Consider the following 18453-nt stretch of genomic DNA (forward strand, 5'->3'; position numbering starts at 1 on the left):
TCCCTCCAATGGAGTATTATCATATTGATGCTTATGATTCTGCTTTATGGTGTATCCTTCCAATTGAGTATTATCATATTGATGCTTATGATTCTGCTTTATGGTGTATCCCTCCAATGGAGTATTATCATATTGATGCTTATGATTCTGCTTTATGGTGTATCCCTCCAATGGAGTATTATCACATTGATGCTTATGATTCTGCTTTATGGTGTGTCCCTCCAATGGAGTATTATCATATTGATGCTTATGATTCTGCTTTATGGTGTATCCCTCCAATGGAGTATTATCATATTGATGCTTATGATTCTGCTTTATGGTGTATCCCTCCAATGGAGTATTATCATATTGATGCTTATGATTCTGCTTTATGGTGTATCCTTCCAATTGAGTATTATCATATTGATGCTTATGATTCTGCTTCATGGTGTATCCCTCCAATGGAGTATTATCATATTGATGCTTATGATTCTGCTTTATGGTGTATCCCTCCAATGGAGTATTATCATATTGATGCTTATGATTCTGCTTTATGGTGTATCCCTCCAATGGAGTATTATCATATTGATGCTTATGATTCTGCTTTATGGTGTGTCCCTCCAATGGAGTATTATCATATTGATGCTTATGATTCTGCTTTATGGTGTATCCCTCCAATGGAGTATTATCATATTGATGCTTATGATTCTGCTTTATGGTGTATCCCTCCAATGGAGTATTATCATATTGATGCTTATGATTCTGCTTTATGGTGTATCCTCCAATGGAGTATTATCATATTGATGCTTATGATTCTGCTTTATGGTGTATCCCTCCAATGGAGTATTATCATATTGATGCTTATGATTCTGCTTTATGGTGTATCCCTCCAATGGAGTATTATCAGAGAAGATATCTTATACTTCCCACAATGCATTTCTTCCATTTCAATTTTCTGTACCGATTTGCTATCTACAGGTAAATTAGATAATTCTTGGCCAAACTCGGAACAATCGGAATGCTAGTGGCTCCACGATAAACACATACGCACATAGCGCATGACAGAAGAAAACATGCATGTGCCTTAAGTTGCGTACATGTACATGCTACATGGACGCAACAGGTACGTTCGAGCCAAGAATGACTTAATTTCCCTATATTGTAACATGGGTCAATAGTGACACATCCAGATCTATCAGCCCATGTTTAGCCAGTCTATTCTGTATTCCAGTAAAAATGATGGATGCCCCCATGTACATCATGCCGCACACAAAGGTGCTAAAAGTGTGTCTCGTCTCAAGTTGAAAGTAATGCCATGTTGGATGTCACAGTGGCAGTGCATTTACACAGCTGCATCACCAGCAGGATAACAGGCTGGATTCAGCCACTGCGACATCAAAGGCTATGTATCCTGGTGGTGGTTACAAGGTATCGGCAGATTGTGGTTGTTCAGAGAAGATAGCTTGCACTTCCCATAATGCAGTTCTCCCATTTCAATTTCAATTTTCTGATTCGCTGTCTAGTGCAACACCTGACACTACATAATAATACTAACAACAATAACATTTTAACAAGAATATACCAAAATCATATTCATGCTTATATAAAGAAGGAAAAATCAATTTGCATTTTATTTTTGCTATTTGTACAGGATGTTGTTGTATTGATGAGTTTGACAAGATGGGGAATCAGCACAATGCTTTGCTAGAAGCTATGGTATGTACCACAGACTACTACAGACCATGTATCAACACTCAAAGTCCCCCTGTTTGTATGCTGTGAATTCTCGCATATTCATGAGGGCCGATTGTTCGATTGTGCCGTGTCTAACAATCATGCCAGCGTTGTGTGTCTTTGCGTATGTATACACGTTAGAGCTTTGTTTGCCGTCGCGATTATTACGCGATAGACCGTAAAAATATGCGGTAAGTGCGTAGCAAAAATATGCGGTAAGTGTGTAGCAGTTTTGCTTGTCGCATTTTTGCTTGTCGCATTTTTAATGGAACAATCGGACCTCATTATTGGATGATGCTGAGACTTTTGACTGCTTGAACACAGTCTGTTCTTTTTTTGTCCATGGTATGTACAGACCTGTAGCCAGGATTTATTATAGGGTTGCTGCAGGCTCAAATGTGGACCTTTTGTGAATTTTTTCATCAAAAAAGGCTGTGAATTCTGTGAACTAAACCTACTTACTATTCTGCTCACACCAAATTTTAAAAACTGACATGATTTTTGAATTCCAGGAAGAAGTTAGTTTTTCTTTCAGAATTGTCACATTTTTAAATGTATTTAAAAAAGTTGATTATAGTTTTTTTATGAGTACGCCATCAGTTATCACAGTGCCAGTGCAGCCTGTCCCTGTGTGAGTGGTTGAGCTTTTGCCAGATGTATCTCTGACTTCATGAGGACCCTCACTCACACAAGGACCACCTTCACTGGTGCTGTGAAAACCGACGACAAACACATTGAAATATTTATTAAGAATTTCCATGAAGAAGCCTACAATCTACTTATTAGTTTGTTCACACTTCTAAACTGGTTAAAGCATAATTGAAGGAATACTGTATAACAGGACAATTTTTGTGGTTTTTAGTGTGCACTGGTGCTGTGAAGATAACCGACGACATGCACATTGAAATACTATAACTCAGTAGTGAATTTCAGTGGAGGAGCCTATAATCTACTTTAGTTTTGTCACACTTCTAAACTGGTTACAACATAACTGAAGGGATACTGTACAGCAGAAATTTCCCCTGGTTTTTAGTTTGGCACTTTTCACAGTTTATTTCAAAACCGTGAATTTAAAAGCCTGCAAAAATATTTTTAACCCATAGGTCTGTATGCACAAAAGAGTTAGACCGGGTCTAAAGTTAGACCTGGTCTAAGTGGAATTTAGTTCCATCAGGAATGGTCCTTTACTCTTATTTCCTTCCTAGAGTAGCTAGCAAATTCTAAAGATTTAAATGCAAAGTAAAAAAATAATACAAATTAACTAAAGAAAATGTAAAGGAAAATGTTCTTTCTCCTGGTATTAAGTTCCACTTAGACCATGTCTAACTTCAGACCGGGTCTAACTCTTTGTGCATGGACCCTAGGATTTAATGTGTAACTGTTTGTAACTGTGAATATAAGGAACTGCAAAACTGCTACAAACAGTTCAAATTGGGAAAAGATTGATACTGTGAAAATATCATGCTTTACCATGGCAGTAAAATAGCCCCATTTGCATCTTTAAAACAATATAATATTAGCATAGTAATCAAAGAAAAAATAGGAAATGTGAAGCATATCTATTGCAGTGGGAGAGGCGTAAAATCATACTGCACGGGATGTAAGAGGATCAAAAATCTACATGCCCTTATCCAGAAAAGTTTTGGTTATGGAGGACAATCATTTTGACCTAACCCAAAATCTGCCCCAGATGTCTGACTATATGCACTTTTTTTTTAACTTTTGACTACAGGAGCAACAGAGCATAAGCATTGCTAAGGCAGGAATTGTATGTAGTCTCCCAGCACGGACCTCTATTCTGGCTGCAGCTAACCCTATAGGAGGACACTACAATAAGGCCAAGACAGTATCAGAAAATCTCAAGTAAGTAGGATAATTGATTTCAGGCTTTTTGAGTGGTACTTCCTGTACTATAAAACAGTGGCATCTCTAAGCTACATGTACATGGCTGCGCACTTCTGAGGATGTTTACTATTCAGTTCTCTTTGGATCTACCTCAATAGGCTATTCCATTTGAAATTCATACTTCCTGCAGAAGATGTTCCACAGAGGGAGTAAGGGATTCAAATAGAATAGACAATTAGATATTGTGGACAATTCATATGAAATACTCCATGTTGTGGAAGAGGGAGTATGGGTCGCAAAATAAATAACCCTAGTCAATTCAAAATATGCTCTCTCGGTGGGAGACTTTCCGTATATTTTCCACAGGGGTGTGGCAGATTTCAAATGGTATAAGTCATTGTTACCAAGACAAGTGAATGAGACTGATGATGGTAATGTGAAAATTTAGTTTTCTTTGGTGTCACATTAGAGCCTTGTTTATTGTTCCACATGGTACAACACTTAGGTGCACTGTGCATTTATTTACATTCACCCATTCATCAATCATCAAATTACCTGTGATACATAGAGCACAACAAAATAATCAGAAATTTAAGAAACAAGAGCATTAAATACAATCTAGAATCATTGATATAATATTACAATGAACAATATCAGCAGACTCAAGTAATAGGCGGGACTCCTAGCATCGTGGATTGATATAGAATGGTGTACACATAGCTGGGTACAGCACTTACGCGAACTGCGTATTGCGTGACTGATGTGCGCTTCTGTGAATATAAGCAGACGTAAGTTGGGACTTTATTGACCCGCGCAATAACATAATAATTCTTGCCTATTATGAGCTGCTCATAGTATTGTATAAATTGAATCAACTCAATTTGACAATAGCTGGATTACAAAAACAACATAATAATAATAATAATAATACATGCTCAAGAATTTTAAGCAGAACAAATTTTAAATGATGATCATTGATACAATGAATAATAAATGCCATATTTACGATTAAATAATTCTCTGAAAATATACTATTATCAGAATGTAGTGTAGGGAAAAATGATCTCAAATACAAAGCCACAATATATATACATGCAAAATATGCATAGAGGATATACATGTTTTACAAATATGCAGTCGACATAATAAATTCTTTTCTACAAGTACTTAATGGGTAAAATAGATAATTGAGCTTAATACTCTGTGCATAATGCCCCACTTGCTTAGTTGCTATGCGGACAGATGCTTATGCAGTGGGCATGCCAGGCAAAATTTCCAGTGGGGAAGGGGAGGGGGTAATTGCAAAGTTGTCCTGTTAACCTGCACCCAGAATTACAATTGCATTTGAAGCATGAGGAAATTTTCAATTTCAATCTTAAAACAGGCTAATACTAGACAAACAGACCTGAATAAAGACATCACAAATTTTGTTTAATTTTGTCTCAGAATTTGGAGCAATTGGCCCGTTCTGATTTTCCCTATGACCGTAGATCATTTCATGTCCCATAGAGGGGAATGGTTAATGTGGGTGACATTTTGACATTGACATTTTCCATAGTTTTGATGTAGTATGTTTAAGTTAGTATGCCAAGTGTAGCTTTTAGATCTGTATTATAATATTTATTGTACTTAGCTGATATAATGTTTATATTTTTAACTGTGCCTTGGATCAAACTCGTATAAAATCTGATGGTTTTGCCATTAAGCTGCTCTGTATTTTTCTCATGGTTGGGTTATGCAGTTCTCTGTTTCCTTTTGTTTGTGTTCTCTTCTGTGCCTCCATGGTTTAGGTCCGGCTGCGGAGCACTGCATGATCTGACTTTGGGAATCATTTCGCTTTTGATTTGATTCTTGTTTTTAACTTGTTTAATATTGTTAATGCATTGTTGTTGCCATTATTATTTTTACTTGATTGGACTTGCATAGTGACTTAGGGTGGTGGACTGTGGTCTGCATTTTGCCGGCTCCTTGTTTTTGCTCTGTTTTCTTTCTCCCGGCTCGGCTCCCCACCTATGAGTTGCTGTATGCTTCCAATCTTGTGCAATGTACCCGTTCAATTTCTTGCAATATTGTGTATGTGTAATAAATAGTATGTTTAAGTTAGGCTAAATATTGTTTTTAAATTATTGTTCTCTAGGTTATTATGTTTTGTAAAGCGCCGAGAGGCTATTTGCGTTGGGCGCTATATTAAATCTCTCTTTATTATTATTATTATTATTAATAATAAGGGATATAGCGCACATTACAAAAGCCTCTGAGCGCTGCACATAGATAGAGAGAATCAAGAAAATATAATACAGTAAAATATTTACAGCAAACCTTAATTACAAATTCATATAGCCTTAAAACTACAATACATGGCATAGCAAACAACATCAGAACAATAATATAATTAAATTACACTACAGGATTCTCATGAGAGTAGCAGCGGTGCTACTCTCGAGTACCTACGTCGGCCACCAGACCCTTGTGCACCAGCAAGCCGGCTACAACTCGCGAATACCTCGTGGCGTAGCTACTTTGAAGGTACTCCGAGTACCGACACTGGTACTGTCAGGTACTCCGCAGCCGAGTACCGACGTGGGTACTCTGGCAAAAAAAATGAGCCAAGCAGGTTGCCATTTCTTATTTGTTTCTGTTGCCATATTGATTTATATTGATTAATATGTTCTTGAGTTATGTTTCTTACTTATTCTTTGGGCATTTGTTAAGCGGATAAGTTAAGTAGGCCTATTAGTAAATGAGTGAATAAATAAGTAAATAAACTAATACATATGTAAGCAACTGAGTAAATAAATAAGTAAATAACTAACTAAAGGAGTAAGTAAATAAATAAGGAAATAGGTAAACAAGCAAATAAGTTATTAAATAAATAATTACCCAAATAAATAAATAAATAAATAATAACTAAATGAGTAAGTAAATATTCAAGAAAATAAGAAAATAACCAAGTAAATAAATAAGCAACTAAATAAATATCTAAATGAGTAAGTAAATAAATAAGTGAAGATAATAAAATAAATATATAAATAGTGAAATAATTAAATAACTAAGTAAATTTATAAGTACATATATTAAAGTAAATAAATAAGTAAACAACTAAATAAATATGTCATAAATAAATCAGTAAATAACTAAAGCAAAACCATATGAACATGTCAATAAATACATGATGCAATCTTTTCTAAACATTTCTGAAAAATAATAGACTTACTAAATAATTAAATAAGATAAAAATTACAACGAAAACAACCAAGCTGAGCAACCATCCAAGCAAACAGCTAACTAACCAACCAAGTAAACAATCAAACAAACATAAAACAATTAGGCCTATAAAAAAATCAAAGCAAAATAAAATAAATAACATATCTTCAGGTTTTGGAACAAGACAATTTATAACGGAAAGATCTTCACATATTATATCGGTCTGAGTAACATTTAATTATTGCTAAAACATTATTATTATAACAATGATGATGGTTATTTGGTATTAACAAATTAAAGTGTTATTTTCCTAACAGAACAAAACGGAAAACAACAGAAAAACAACCGGATTAGTCCTATAACACTGTCGCCGGCGTACAGAAAAACTGCATTGTGCAACAAGCAATTGCATTGCATCCATCATAACAAATTAATAATTCAACGAAAACAACTTCACTTCAACGCGTTCGTGTGCAAGCCTTGTTGAACGCGTAGTCGGCCACGTATTTGTACCATGGGCGCGCCTTGAAGTCAATGAACTTTACGATCAAAGGATTTTGGCGACAGAGTACCTCGCGGGTGAGTACCTTCACCGCTACTTCACTGCTAACACATGGGTACACCATGGATGCGGTAACTGTGCAGGTACTTCCACTGAAGAGCCATTGAAGTACCCCCGACTATGGTGTGCCTATAAGTCACCTACTCGGTACATCGCAGATTCGCAGTTGACTCTTAGGTGAAGCATGGTGGAGTATCGATGTAAGTATATTGCTACAAGGGTATCTACAGTATGTTGGCCGACGCTGGTACTTTGGTGTAGTACCAACGTCGGCCACAAAGGGCTTGGGTACTCGGTAGTAGCAGCGGTAGTAGCAGCGGTAGTAGCCGCGAAGTACCATTGCAGCAGAGGTACTCCGTCGCCAAGAATCTTGTAGTGTAGTTATAATTGTTGAAAAGAAAAGTCTTTAAGTCTAGATTTGAATTCTGTAATTGAAGCAGCGCTCCTAACCTCCAGTGGTAGAGTGTTCCAGAGCATTGAGCTGGACATTGAAAATTCTCTATGTCCATATAGAAGGTGGTTTGTGGAGGTAGAGACAGGAATTTGAAAAGATTGAGTGATGAAGACCGGAGCGTGGGAGAAGGCTTGTAACATGCAAAAGATCGGCTAAATAAGTAGGTGCATGTCCAATGAGAGTTTTGTATACCAGCAACAGAACTTTGTACTTAATGTGATGGGAAATTGGGAGTCAGTGCAGTTGTTTAAGGATGGAAACTAAATGTTCATTGTTTTTGATGCAGATGACCAGGCGAGCAGCAGCGTTTCGTAGTCTTTGGAGTTTCTGAAGGTCACATTCCGGCAAAGCAAAAAGGAGACTTTTGCAAGAGTCCAAGCGCGAAGTGATGAAGGCATGGATTACGCGTTCTGTGGTATTATTGTCCAAGTTTGTATATTAAAGCCCAGCTGGCGCTGATGTGAGATTTCAGTTTAAGATGAGTATCCAATATGACTCCCAAATAGCGAGCTTCATGGGGCTTGAGGTGATATGAGAGTCACCAATTTCAATAGAAAGTTTTTCAGTGCCGATAAAACAGGAGCTGAAGTGTAATATCTCTGTCTTCTCATCATTGAATTGGAGCTTAAGGGCAGAGTAATGGGAGAGTACACGGACCTTTTCGAGCATCATTATTTTTGAATTGTATGTCCAAAGTATATAAAACTATACATTTTTGGAAAGGAAATGAGTCATGGAATCCCATGGTGACGTCAGATTTGTTCCAAAATTTCGAGTTTTTGAAAAAATCACAAAAATGCACTTTTTACCCCAATTTTTTGTGACAACTTTAAAAAAATCCGCTCGAGTAAAAAAATTTAGTTAGTTTTTCATGGAGAAGAGACATGAATTTAGGGAAGGTTTTTTTATTTTTTTGAAATTCGACTTATTTTTCGAAATATTGCCAAAAACATGTGAAAAATGCAATTTTGTCACTCTATTAAGCTAAAAATTGCACATAATGGTGTATATTTTTGTTTAAAACAAATATTTTTAAAAAATGAGAAAACCTTCCCTAGACTCTGATGTGCTCTAAACGATAGTGCAAAAAGTTTACCTTTTGCTTGCATATTTTTCGAGTTATCTTGTCACAAAAATCGTACAATATTGTCAAAAATGAACTCTGAGAAATCGACGTTTTAGTAATAAAATGTCAAAATTATGCACAAAACGTCCTTATATTTTAAAACGGCAAGACTTTTACGCTTGTAAAAGCTGTATCTGGTGCATGGTGTAAATATGCATCTTTTTGCACCAATGAATCTATAATGTCTGCTTTTAGTGCGCCTAAATCCAAAATAATTAAAAAATCTAAGTGGCTTTTTTTCACTGCAAATTTTTGTTTTGTTTACATCACATTTGCTGGCGTTAACAACATACCGAATGCGCCTTGACTGCGTTGGACATACTTGAAGAGTTGCGCGCGTCACGCTGACGCGAATCGCGCGTAATCACAATATTTCGTGATTCAGCGCGTTTCTGACTCATTATTTCCGCCAATTTACTAAGCTGTCTTGAGCCATGTGACTTTTTAGAGTTGAAAATAGTGAAATAAATCAAGCAAAAATACTAGTAAATATTAGGAAGTTGTATTTTTATCAGTTTCAAGTGAAAGAATACATCTTAATGTTGATAAATATCAAGAAATCTCAAATTCGGGTGTGGACGAATGTGTCTCCCATTACTCTGCCCTTAATGGCCCATGCTTTAATGTCCTTGTTACAGGCTTCAAGAGGATGAATTACAGACTCCCTTTCTTGAGGCTTAAAGAGGGTGATGTATATGTTGGTGTGGCTTTTATGGCGTTTCAACAGTATTTTTTGTGGGACATGAGGGCACCTCAGACGTATCGAATTGCATTCTGAATACGAAGCATGTCTTTCTGATATCAAATAATTTTCGTTTTTTGAAATTCACAATATAATACAAATTTTATGACAAATTATTAAAATTTGACATTTTTCAAATTTTTGATATATAACAGTCCTCGAAATAAATTTTATAAATCTAATGATATATTCTTAAAGTGTATGTAGCTGGGAGGAAAAGCCGACGATCAATTGAAAATTTTGACCTTTTATATTGAAGATATGGATTTTTTTCCCAAAAGACCTATTTTTTTTTTTTTTTGGTGTTTTGGGAAAAAAAATCCATATCTTCAATACGAAAAGGTCAAAATTTTCAATTGATCGTCGGCTTTTCATCCCACCTACATACACTTTAAGTATAAATCATCAGATTTATAAAGTTTACTTCAAGTACTGTTAAATATCAAAAATATCAATTTTAATGATTTGCCATAAAATGTGTATTACATTGCGTAATTTCAAAAATCAAAATTATTTGATATCAGAAGGACATTCTTCGTATTCAGAATGCAATTCGATATGTCTGATGTGCTCTAATGTCCCACAATAAATACTGTCCAAACGCTCATACCCCTTCCCTTAACTGACCTATAATCTTGCCTTGATAATTATACTCATACTTCATAATATTTAGCATTTTCTTATTTAATTAGAGCAATTATCCAAGCGAGATACATACATGTCCATCGGGGATCAATTCTCTCTTTTGTTATACCAACAACGGTATAAAGTGTCAACCAAAGTCAGAAAATGTTTCAAAACAACTTTTTGTAAATTTTGTTTTAAACTATTTCATATCTACGATCAACTCGTGCTGGTTTACGTAGTTTCATTTTTAACTGATTCCAAAACAACTCTTGTTGTATTGGATCTTCAGACCACTTCAAGACTTCTTTGTTGAGTAATATCTGACGAAGCAACAATGTCTTTTTGTCATCAGGAATTTCTTCAATCTGTACAAGAATAAGTACATCTTCATTGTCCCTTACCAGTCGCATCTGTGCAATCTGTAGCTGATAATGACACCATCCATCATCCATGAAATTCTGTGATAAAACTGCGATAGTTTTCCGGCTTTTATAGATACCGTGGCATATGGCATTGAGAATGTAATGCCCAGCTGGAATGTCGCCTCTCTCTTTCAAACAGAGACGAAATGGTTCTGGTCCATCCTCAATGATTCGAACCAGTTGATCATTTACCCATGCTTCACTCTCTCTGTGGTAGGCAACATATGCGTGATATTGACGCCGCATGATGGGTGCTTCATATCTGTGATCGGCATCAACATCATCCTCATCATCACTATTCATGATATCAGCATCATCGTCATTGTCCACATATCGTTGATATCTTCTCTGATATAACAACACCCAGAATTTGTAATGTATGCGCCTTCGATATTTGTACACAATAACACTTAGTATACAGATGAGAAATAGAGCTGACATGCAAGGAGCAATGTAGTGTTCAAGATGCAGACTACAGTCTAAAATAAATACAGTAATACCAACATTTTCCATGCTTAGAGGAGTCTTACACAAGTAAGAAAGCTGTGGACCAATATATGTTCCCTGATCTGAGAGTATCCAATCTTGCAAGGGTTGTATATCACAGGTACAAGACAGTGCATTGTCTCCAATATCCACATAATGCAAATTGTATGGCAATTTCATCATAAAGGTTGGTAGTCTTGTCAATACGTTATCAGATACGATAAGTGTTTGTAGGGCAGTCAGACCTTTCAAATCATTCAAGTTACCAAGTTGGTTTCCAGCCAAATTAAGGTAGGTAAGATTTAACATGTTCTGAAATAGATTATCTGGTAAGCTTTCTATTTTATTATGACTGAGATCCATCTGTTTCAGGTGTGTTAGTGAGGAAAACATAATTCCATTGATGCTCACAATGTTATTGTTACTCAGATTTAAATATTGCAAGCTACAACTCTGAAGAAAAACATAGCCAATTGTTGACAATCTACAGTTTGTTAATTCCAGGTTTTCAAGTTGTGGAAAATGGGATGTTTCTTTATCACCAAAAATATTTCCTCTACAGTCAGATATGACAAGGGTCTTGACATGTGAACAGTTACCCCATCCATATCCTGGGCTGAATCTAAGTTTAATGAAAGTAACTTCCTCAAGCGCCGGTGATAAAACACACAATGACGAAGTGGACCCGTGTGGATCAAAAAATGTTAATGATGCAATATTTGTTGGAGAAATGTTAATGCTTTTGAGAGGTGAATTGAAGCGGATACTCACCATAAAATCTTTAGTGATAATATCATTGCATTGCACATTGGTTAGTTTAACAAGTTTTGATAGGTCCAGGCTGTTTATAGGATTATGAGAGATATCAAGGGATTCCAATTGGTAGTTTTTGAAAAAACTTCCATATGTGGATATGTCGTTATTGCTAAAATCCAAGTCTTTTAGTGAGTTTGGTAGCAATGGCAGTGAGAAAACAGGCATTGTAATACCATTATTACTGAGATCCAGTGACTCTAGGTGGGATAAGCCTTGGAAGGAATAATTTGATAAATATATTATATTTTGACTCCCACAGCCGCCATTTATACTCAAGCTGTGCAGGTTTGGAAACAAAATAAATGCAGCATCTTCAAATGATAATTCAATGTGATCATTTAAAGTGCAATATGAAATGTGCAAAGATGATACAGATGGCTTCAGTACTAATCCAGCTGTCCTATTTTTAGCATGTCTCTCTCTCCAGGATTTGTGGTATAAATTATCCAAGGGCTGCAGGTAAACTTCAAGGTTCACAGTAGATAGTGAAGCTGGCAAAAATGGCCATGGTAACCATGTGTCTATATCATGCAACAGTGTATATGAATACAAAGATGCATGCAACTCCTTGAGACTGGTAAGATTCACAAACAAAGTCTCTGGTAAGCTTGATATGTAATAATTGTTGGAAAGATCTAAATACTTCAGACTGTTGAGATTCACAAACAATGTCTCTGATAAGCTTGATATGTGATTGGAAGATAGATCTAAATACTCCAGACTGGTGAGATTCACAAACAATGTCTCTGGTACACTTGATATTCTGTTGCGGGATATATCTAAATACTCCAGGCTAAGGTCTTTAAACAGAGCATCAGGTAAAGAATGAATATGATTGCTGGATATATCAAGCTTCTGCAACCTGTGTAACCCACTAAATACTGATGGTGGTAGCCATCTGGTATGTATGGCAGTAAGATTCAAGATTTTCAATGATGCAATACAGAGAAATGGGGCTCCATGCAAAGTAAGTTGGTTTTGATGGCTTAGATCTAGAGTTTCTAGCTTTTTCAGTCCAGTGAATGTATCGGTGGTGATATTGCGTATGTTGTTGCTGCTAAGATCAAGAGTTTCCAGCTTGTTCAATCCTGCGAATGTATCGGTGGTGATATTGCGTATGTCGTTGTAGCTCAAGGCCAACACTAGCAGAGACAAGCTTGTGTTAAAACTAATATTCCTCACAGAGTTGTGGCTCAAGTCTAAATCCTGAAGTGAAGGGAGATGAGTGAAACTCATTCCGTTGACAGTTTCAAGTTGATTGTTAGTTAAATCTAAACTTGTGGTGTTGCTGTCTTTCAGCAGTGGAATTAGTTTAAGTTGTCTATCAGCGCAGTCTAACTTAGTGGTGTCATACATTTTGCAAGGTAACCCTTTTGGATACTTGTATCGTCCAGATGATTCCACGGTGAACAAAGGAAAAGTAGCAAGCAGGCAAATCAGAGAAAACATGATGAATGCGTCCATACTGGCAGCAGATGAATGAAACGACAGGTGGATTCGTGGAAGTATGATGAACAAGTGTGTAGCAAATAGAAAGTGATGGAATTGTACAGGTGGACAGTTTATGATATGGGGTGACTCCACACGGGGAGACGAGATTCACATCAATGTGGACTTCTCTTATGCGGATCAATGTGGACTTACTGTCACAAAATATAAATTGACACTGCAAATGAATCTACAGTAGATTAGTCGATCTATGATGAACTGTGCAGCAAATAGAAAATGCTCGATTTGTGTAGGTGGACAAGTTATCATTACTATGATTGGCCTGCAATATGTAGATATGTAGTAGAGATAAAGTTTGCCTTCCTTCCTGAGTCAAAACATATGGTGCTTTGATTGTTATGATACAGAGTCATACTTGTGGTATGTGGGGTGATCCACCCCAAGGGTACCATAGCAATGAGTGGTGTAAACAGGGATGTATGACCCAAAAAATGAAATTCATTCCAGAACTTCCTTGTAGCTCATGGATTAAATTTGTGTAAACAACTTTGAACTTTCATTTTATTTCCATAACAATGTTACACTATACATATGTGACGCGATCTGGTCCGTGGGGGCAAAAGGAGGCATTTTTGAAAATTGAGTTACTGTAATTATTACATTATACATATAATAGGCTATCATTTACTGAAAACACCAAAGGTCTAGTATACTTGGTTCTAAAGTTTTTTAATGTCTATTTTCTTATGTATTTTATTGTTTTTTACTCCATATGTTTGCCTTTATCTCAGTTTCAAATTTGCCGCCTTTGGCCCCCATGGACCAGATCGTGTCACAATTATAACACAAGTACAAACCAAATAAAAGATAATGTACCATAGTAATACCTTTCAGTGAAAACCATATCACACATTGTACATTAGGCAGTAATCTCAAGTTTCTGAGGGTAATTCCCATTTGAAATCCACAGGCCACTGCTATCTCAATTCCTGTTTAACTATATGGTCAAACTAATTGAAATTTTTGTATTTTTTGTTAAATTCCAGTAAAAAAATCTTGATAAAAATGAAATCTAGAAATAGTAGTGGTATTTTTCAGCAAAATGATTTTTTTGAATATTTTACGGTTTTGAACAAGTTTGTGGTTTATATTTGCATTTTCTAAGATTACAAAAATCAGGCACTGCCTGTCAGCAGTGCCAGGTATAAGTTAGAGAGATTTTCTCTTACAAAATGTAGCCGAAAACGAGCATGCAAGTAGAAGATAAGCATCAAAGACTAACCGTTTACTTTATTCTAACCAATGAAAATAATTCATCACATCCATATATTAACAAGAGCCAATCAGTGCAGGCTCTGTCACACCGACTTTGGTGCAAGCTCATGCATTATTCATACACACCAATTTGGTTTGTTGTTTCACTCGGCGGAAGGAAATCAGTGTGGGTGCAACAAAAATATAATCAAATATGCCCAGGTTGTTGATTTTTAGTTGGGTGGGATGTGCAGCTGGTATTCTGACCCAAAATATACAAATGTTCATGACTTCGAAATAATTTCTGTTCAAACATTCTGGACAATATTCACTAATATGCTATGGGTAGCATTTTCGGCCTTATCAATGACCCCCTTTCTAGGCCATATATATGGATGGGTCCTTTTTTCAAAATTGTGATGTAATCAAGCAAAATCATTTTGTATTCTAGCACATAATACAAAATGATTTAGACAGAATATAAGCGATTTAATTCATATCATCAGACGAAGAATATAGTAAGCGATTTAATACATGTTCATAATATAACTGAGTTGTCATGAAGTGGCGAAGTTGCCTGTCTAATGATATTGTTCACCGACATTTGAGTTACAATTGCATGATGCACATGTCAGGCGGTATTATTAGGGGTGAATTAATTATACCAAATCACTACGCAAAATGTCTAATAAAATTCTGATTCTATAAAGACATCCAAAATTGAAGCTGAAATGATAATCGAAGTTTAAAGGTCCGTAACCCGATCGACAGCCTCATTCCCCCCTGATTTTCTCATTGTTGATGAGTTTTTGGTATCATATAATGGATCATATTTTTATGCCTCCACCGGAGGTCTTATGTTTCCTGGTTGTCCGTCTGTCTGTCTGTCCGTCTGTCTGTCCGTCTGTTCTCACAAGGCTATGCTTGTGTGCCTTTTTTTGAGTACAAAACTAGCTTGTGTGTCGATTTTTTCTTGTGTGTCTAGGCACACAAGAAAGATCTCGCAGGGGGGTATAGAGGGGGTGTAGATGTCATTTTTAAACGTATTGAAAAAGGCACACACAACAACCAGTCTGTACAACAAAAAGACACACAAGATGGAAAAAAAAAAAACACAAGAGGTCCGTCAGGCGTCCGTCACGTGTCCGTCGGGTCAAAAAGACACACAAGTCTCACAGACACAAGTATACAGGTGTGTGAGTAGGGGTGTCTGTCGGTGTCCGTCCGAGCTTGCGAGTACAATTTCTCAGAACTAGTAAGACGTACAGTGAAGCAAGTTGGTGGAGGGATGGTCATTGAGGGACTTCAAATTATAGGAGGTTTTAAATGCAAAATATGGTAATTAAGTACCTAATTTGCATAATTTATGCGTAATAAGCAAAATACCTTGTGAACAGATTATCTGGAGATCCGTATGGGGTACAGTGACGTAATTTGGTAGGAAGTAGAGTGGCCAGATGTTCTCGACCTGATTAGATTTTCAGTGCAAAATATGCTAATTACGTACCTAATTTGCATAATTTATGCGTATTTGATGCGTATCAAGCAAAAAAACCTTGTGAACAGATTATCTGCAGATCCGTATGGGTTACAGTGACGTAACTTGGTGGGGAGTAGCGGGGCCAGAGGTTCTTGACCTGATTAGATTTTCAGCGCAAAATATGGTAATTAAGTACCTAATTTGCATAATTTATGCGTAACAAGCAAAATACCATTTTCTCGGAGACTAGGGGTCGCACGTTCCTCAAACTTGGTGGGTGGGTGCATCTTGACCCTAGACAGAACAAGTTTGTATTGGTCAGTGGGTCAAGGTCACCTGAGGTCATCCAGGGGTCATCTGAGGTCAAATTAGCAAAAACTGCCGTATGGGCATGAAACTGGGTGAGTACAGTCAACATTTAGAGCCAATTTTTCGAAGGTCATTTCAGGGTCAGCCAAGGTCACCCAGGGGTCATCTGAGGTCAAATTACTAAAAATTGTCGTATGGGCATGAAACTTGGTGGGTACATTCAACATTTAGGGTCAAATTTTTGGAAGGTCATTCCAGGGTCATCCAAGGTCACCCAGGGGTCATCTAAGGTCAAGTTACTAAACTGTTGTATGGGCACTGGTTCAAATGATACGCATCAAGGTGGAGGCATCGCGGCCGATGCTTTGCGTCGAGAACCGCGCAAGTCGAGAACCGCGAAATTCTAGTTCTAATTACCATCCTGAAATTTGACGCTCCAAATCTACAGGGTGTCCCAGAAAAAATTACTGAGTGAACAAAATTGAATGCAAGTCTAGAAATAGACATCATTATCAAAATATTTAAAATGTAGCGCATAGCCTATTTTATTGTGCATCACATATGAAAAGTTTATTTGATTCAGTTGATTGGTTGCGAAGAAATTAACGATTACATAAGGCGTGCATCAATGCAGTTCATTCAAAGTTTGATCAACAGGCTCAACATACTCGCTCACCGGTTCCTAAAGTTTGTGAATCTCATTAAATTTAGTCCACATTATCTATTTTATAATCCGACGGTGTTATGTTATTCATGCTTTCACTGAAGATGAATAACAGTTTGTCCGAGAAAACTTTGATTTCTGCAATTTGAAGCTTCGCAATTCTTTAGGTTGTGCAAACATGTTATATTTTAATTTTCCAAAAAACATTTGAGCCAAGAATGACAATGAACGCTTACAGCTTTACGTGTGTTTTTTGATACCATGCAACATTAATGTTGAAGTTTTGACTTTTGCATTACAACTTCTTGGAAATATTCTAAAAACATTAAGTATGTGAGAATTTTTTAAAGCCAGATGGAATTCTTTATGAAACATTTATTATCAACATTAACGAAAAAAGATATTCACAAATACCGATCATCATCTTACACGCAAGCTTTCATTTTCACTTTTGAATATCGTGTAGGTTTTCAAATTTGAACAAAACCTAATAAAATGTTTTGCAAAATTGTTTAAAAAGAACGAAAAAGATTTCACCTAACAAAATATGAAGCCCATTGACAGTTAACCACTAGTGCGCTTTGTCTTGAATGATCTTTCTTTCAAACTTGGAATGAAGTGAATTGATGCATGCGTTATGTAATCACTCAATCAGTCAACTGATTCCAGTAAAATTAGCGTATATGATGCAGAATAAGATGGGCTACACACTGATTTTTAGATTTTTGGATGCTAATGTCTATTTCTTGACTTACGTCCAAATTCATTCGCCTGGTAATTTTTTATGGGACACCCTGTATCTAATTTTTTTAAATAAATAATTTTTTGGTTCCAAAAAATGAATTTTTTTTGGATTGTCTTCAAATTGTTTGGGATGGGTCAGGTCTGATTGGTATTATTCTGGGGATCGGGGTATATAAAAGTGCCAATCCATTTTGTTTCTTTGGCTCCTTTATCAATAGTGTTGCTTGTTTTTTGGTTTTTTTTCACAGGATGGGCAGTGCCTTATTATCAAGATTTGACCTTGTTTTCATTCTACTTGATAAACCTGATGAAGAGATGGATCACATGTTATCTGAACATGTAATGGCATTACATGCCAACAAGCGTGGGTAAGTACCTGATGAAGAGATGGATCACATGTTATCTGAGCATGTAATGGCATTACATGCCAACAAGCGGGGTAAGTATCTGATGAAGAGATGGATCACATGTTATCTGAACATGTAATGGCATTACATGCCAAAAAGCGTGGGTAAGTATCTGATGAAGAGATGGATCACATGTTATCTGAACATGT

The 18453-nt window shown here is 36.4% G+C and overlaps 1 protein-coding gene across 2 annotated transcripts in view; it reads left to right on the top strand.

Annotated features, from left to right (window-relative positions):
- LOC140146515 (DNA helicase MCM8-like) overlaps positions 1 to 18453 on the top strand; it is a 105503-nt gene that overhangs the window by 76344 nt on the left and 10706 nt on the right. For both annotated transcript variants that reach the window (XM_072168389.1, XM_072168390.1), the window contains exons 16-18: positions 1631 to 1695; positions 3446 to 3576; positions 18146 to 18265. In XM_072168389.1, coding sequence (XP_072024490.1) covers positions 1631 to 1695; positions 3446 to 3576; positions 18146 to 18265 — 316 coding nt within the window. The remainder of the gene's footprint in view (positions 1 to 1630; positions 1696 to 3445; positions 3577 to 18145; positions 18266 to 18453) is intronic.

The sequence above is a fragment of the Amphiura filiformis genome, chromosome 2 (assembly GCF_039555335.1).
Source record: "Amphiura filiformis chromosome 2, Afil_fr2py, whole genome shotgun sequence".
Lineage (NCBI taxonomy): Eukaryota > Metazoa > Echinodermata > Ophiuroidea > Amphilepidida > Amphiuridae > Amphiura > Amphiura filiformis.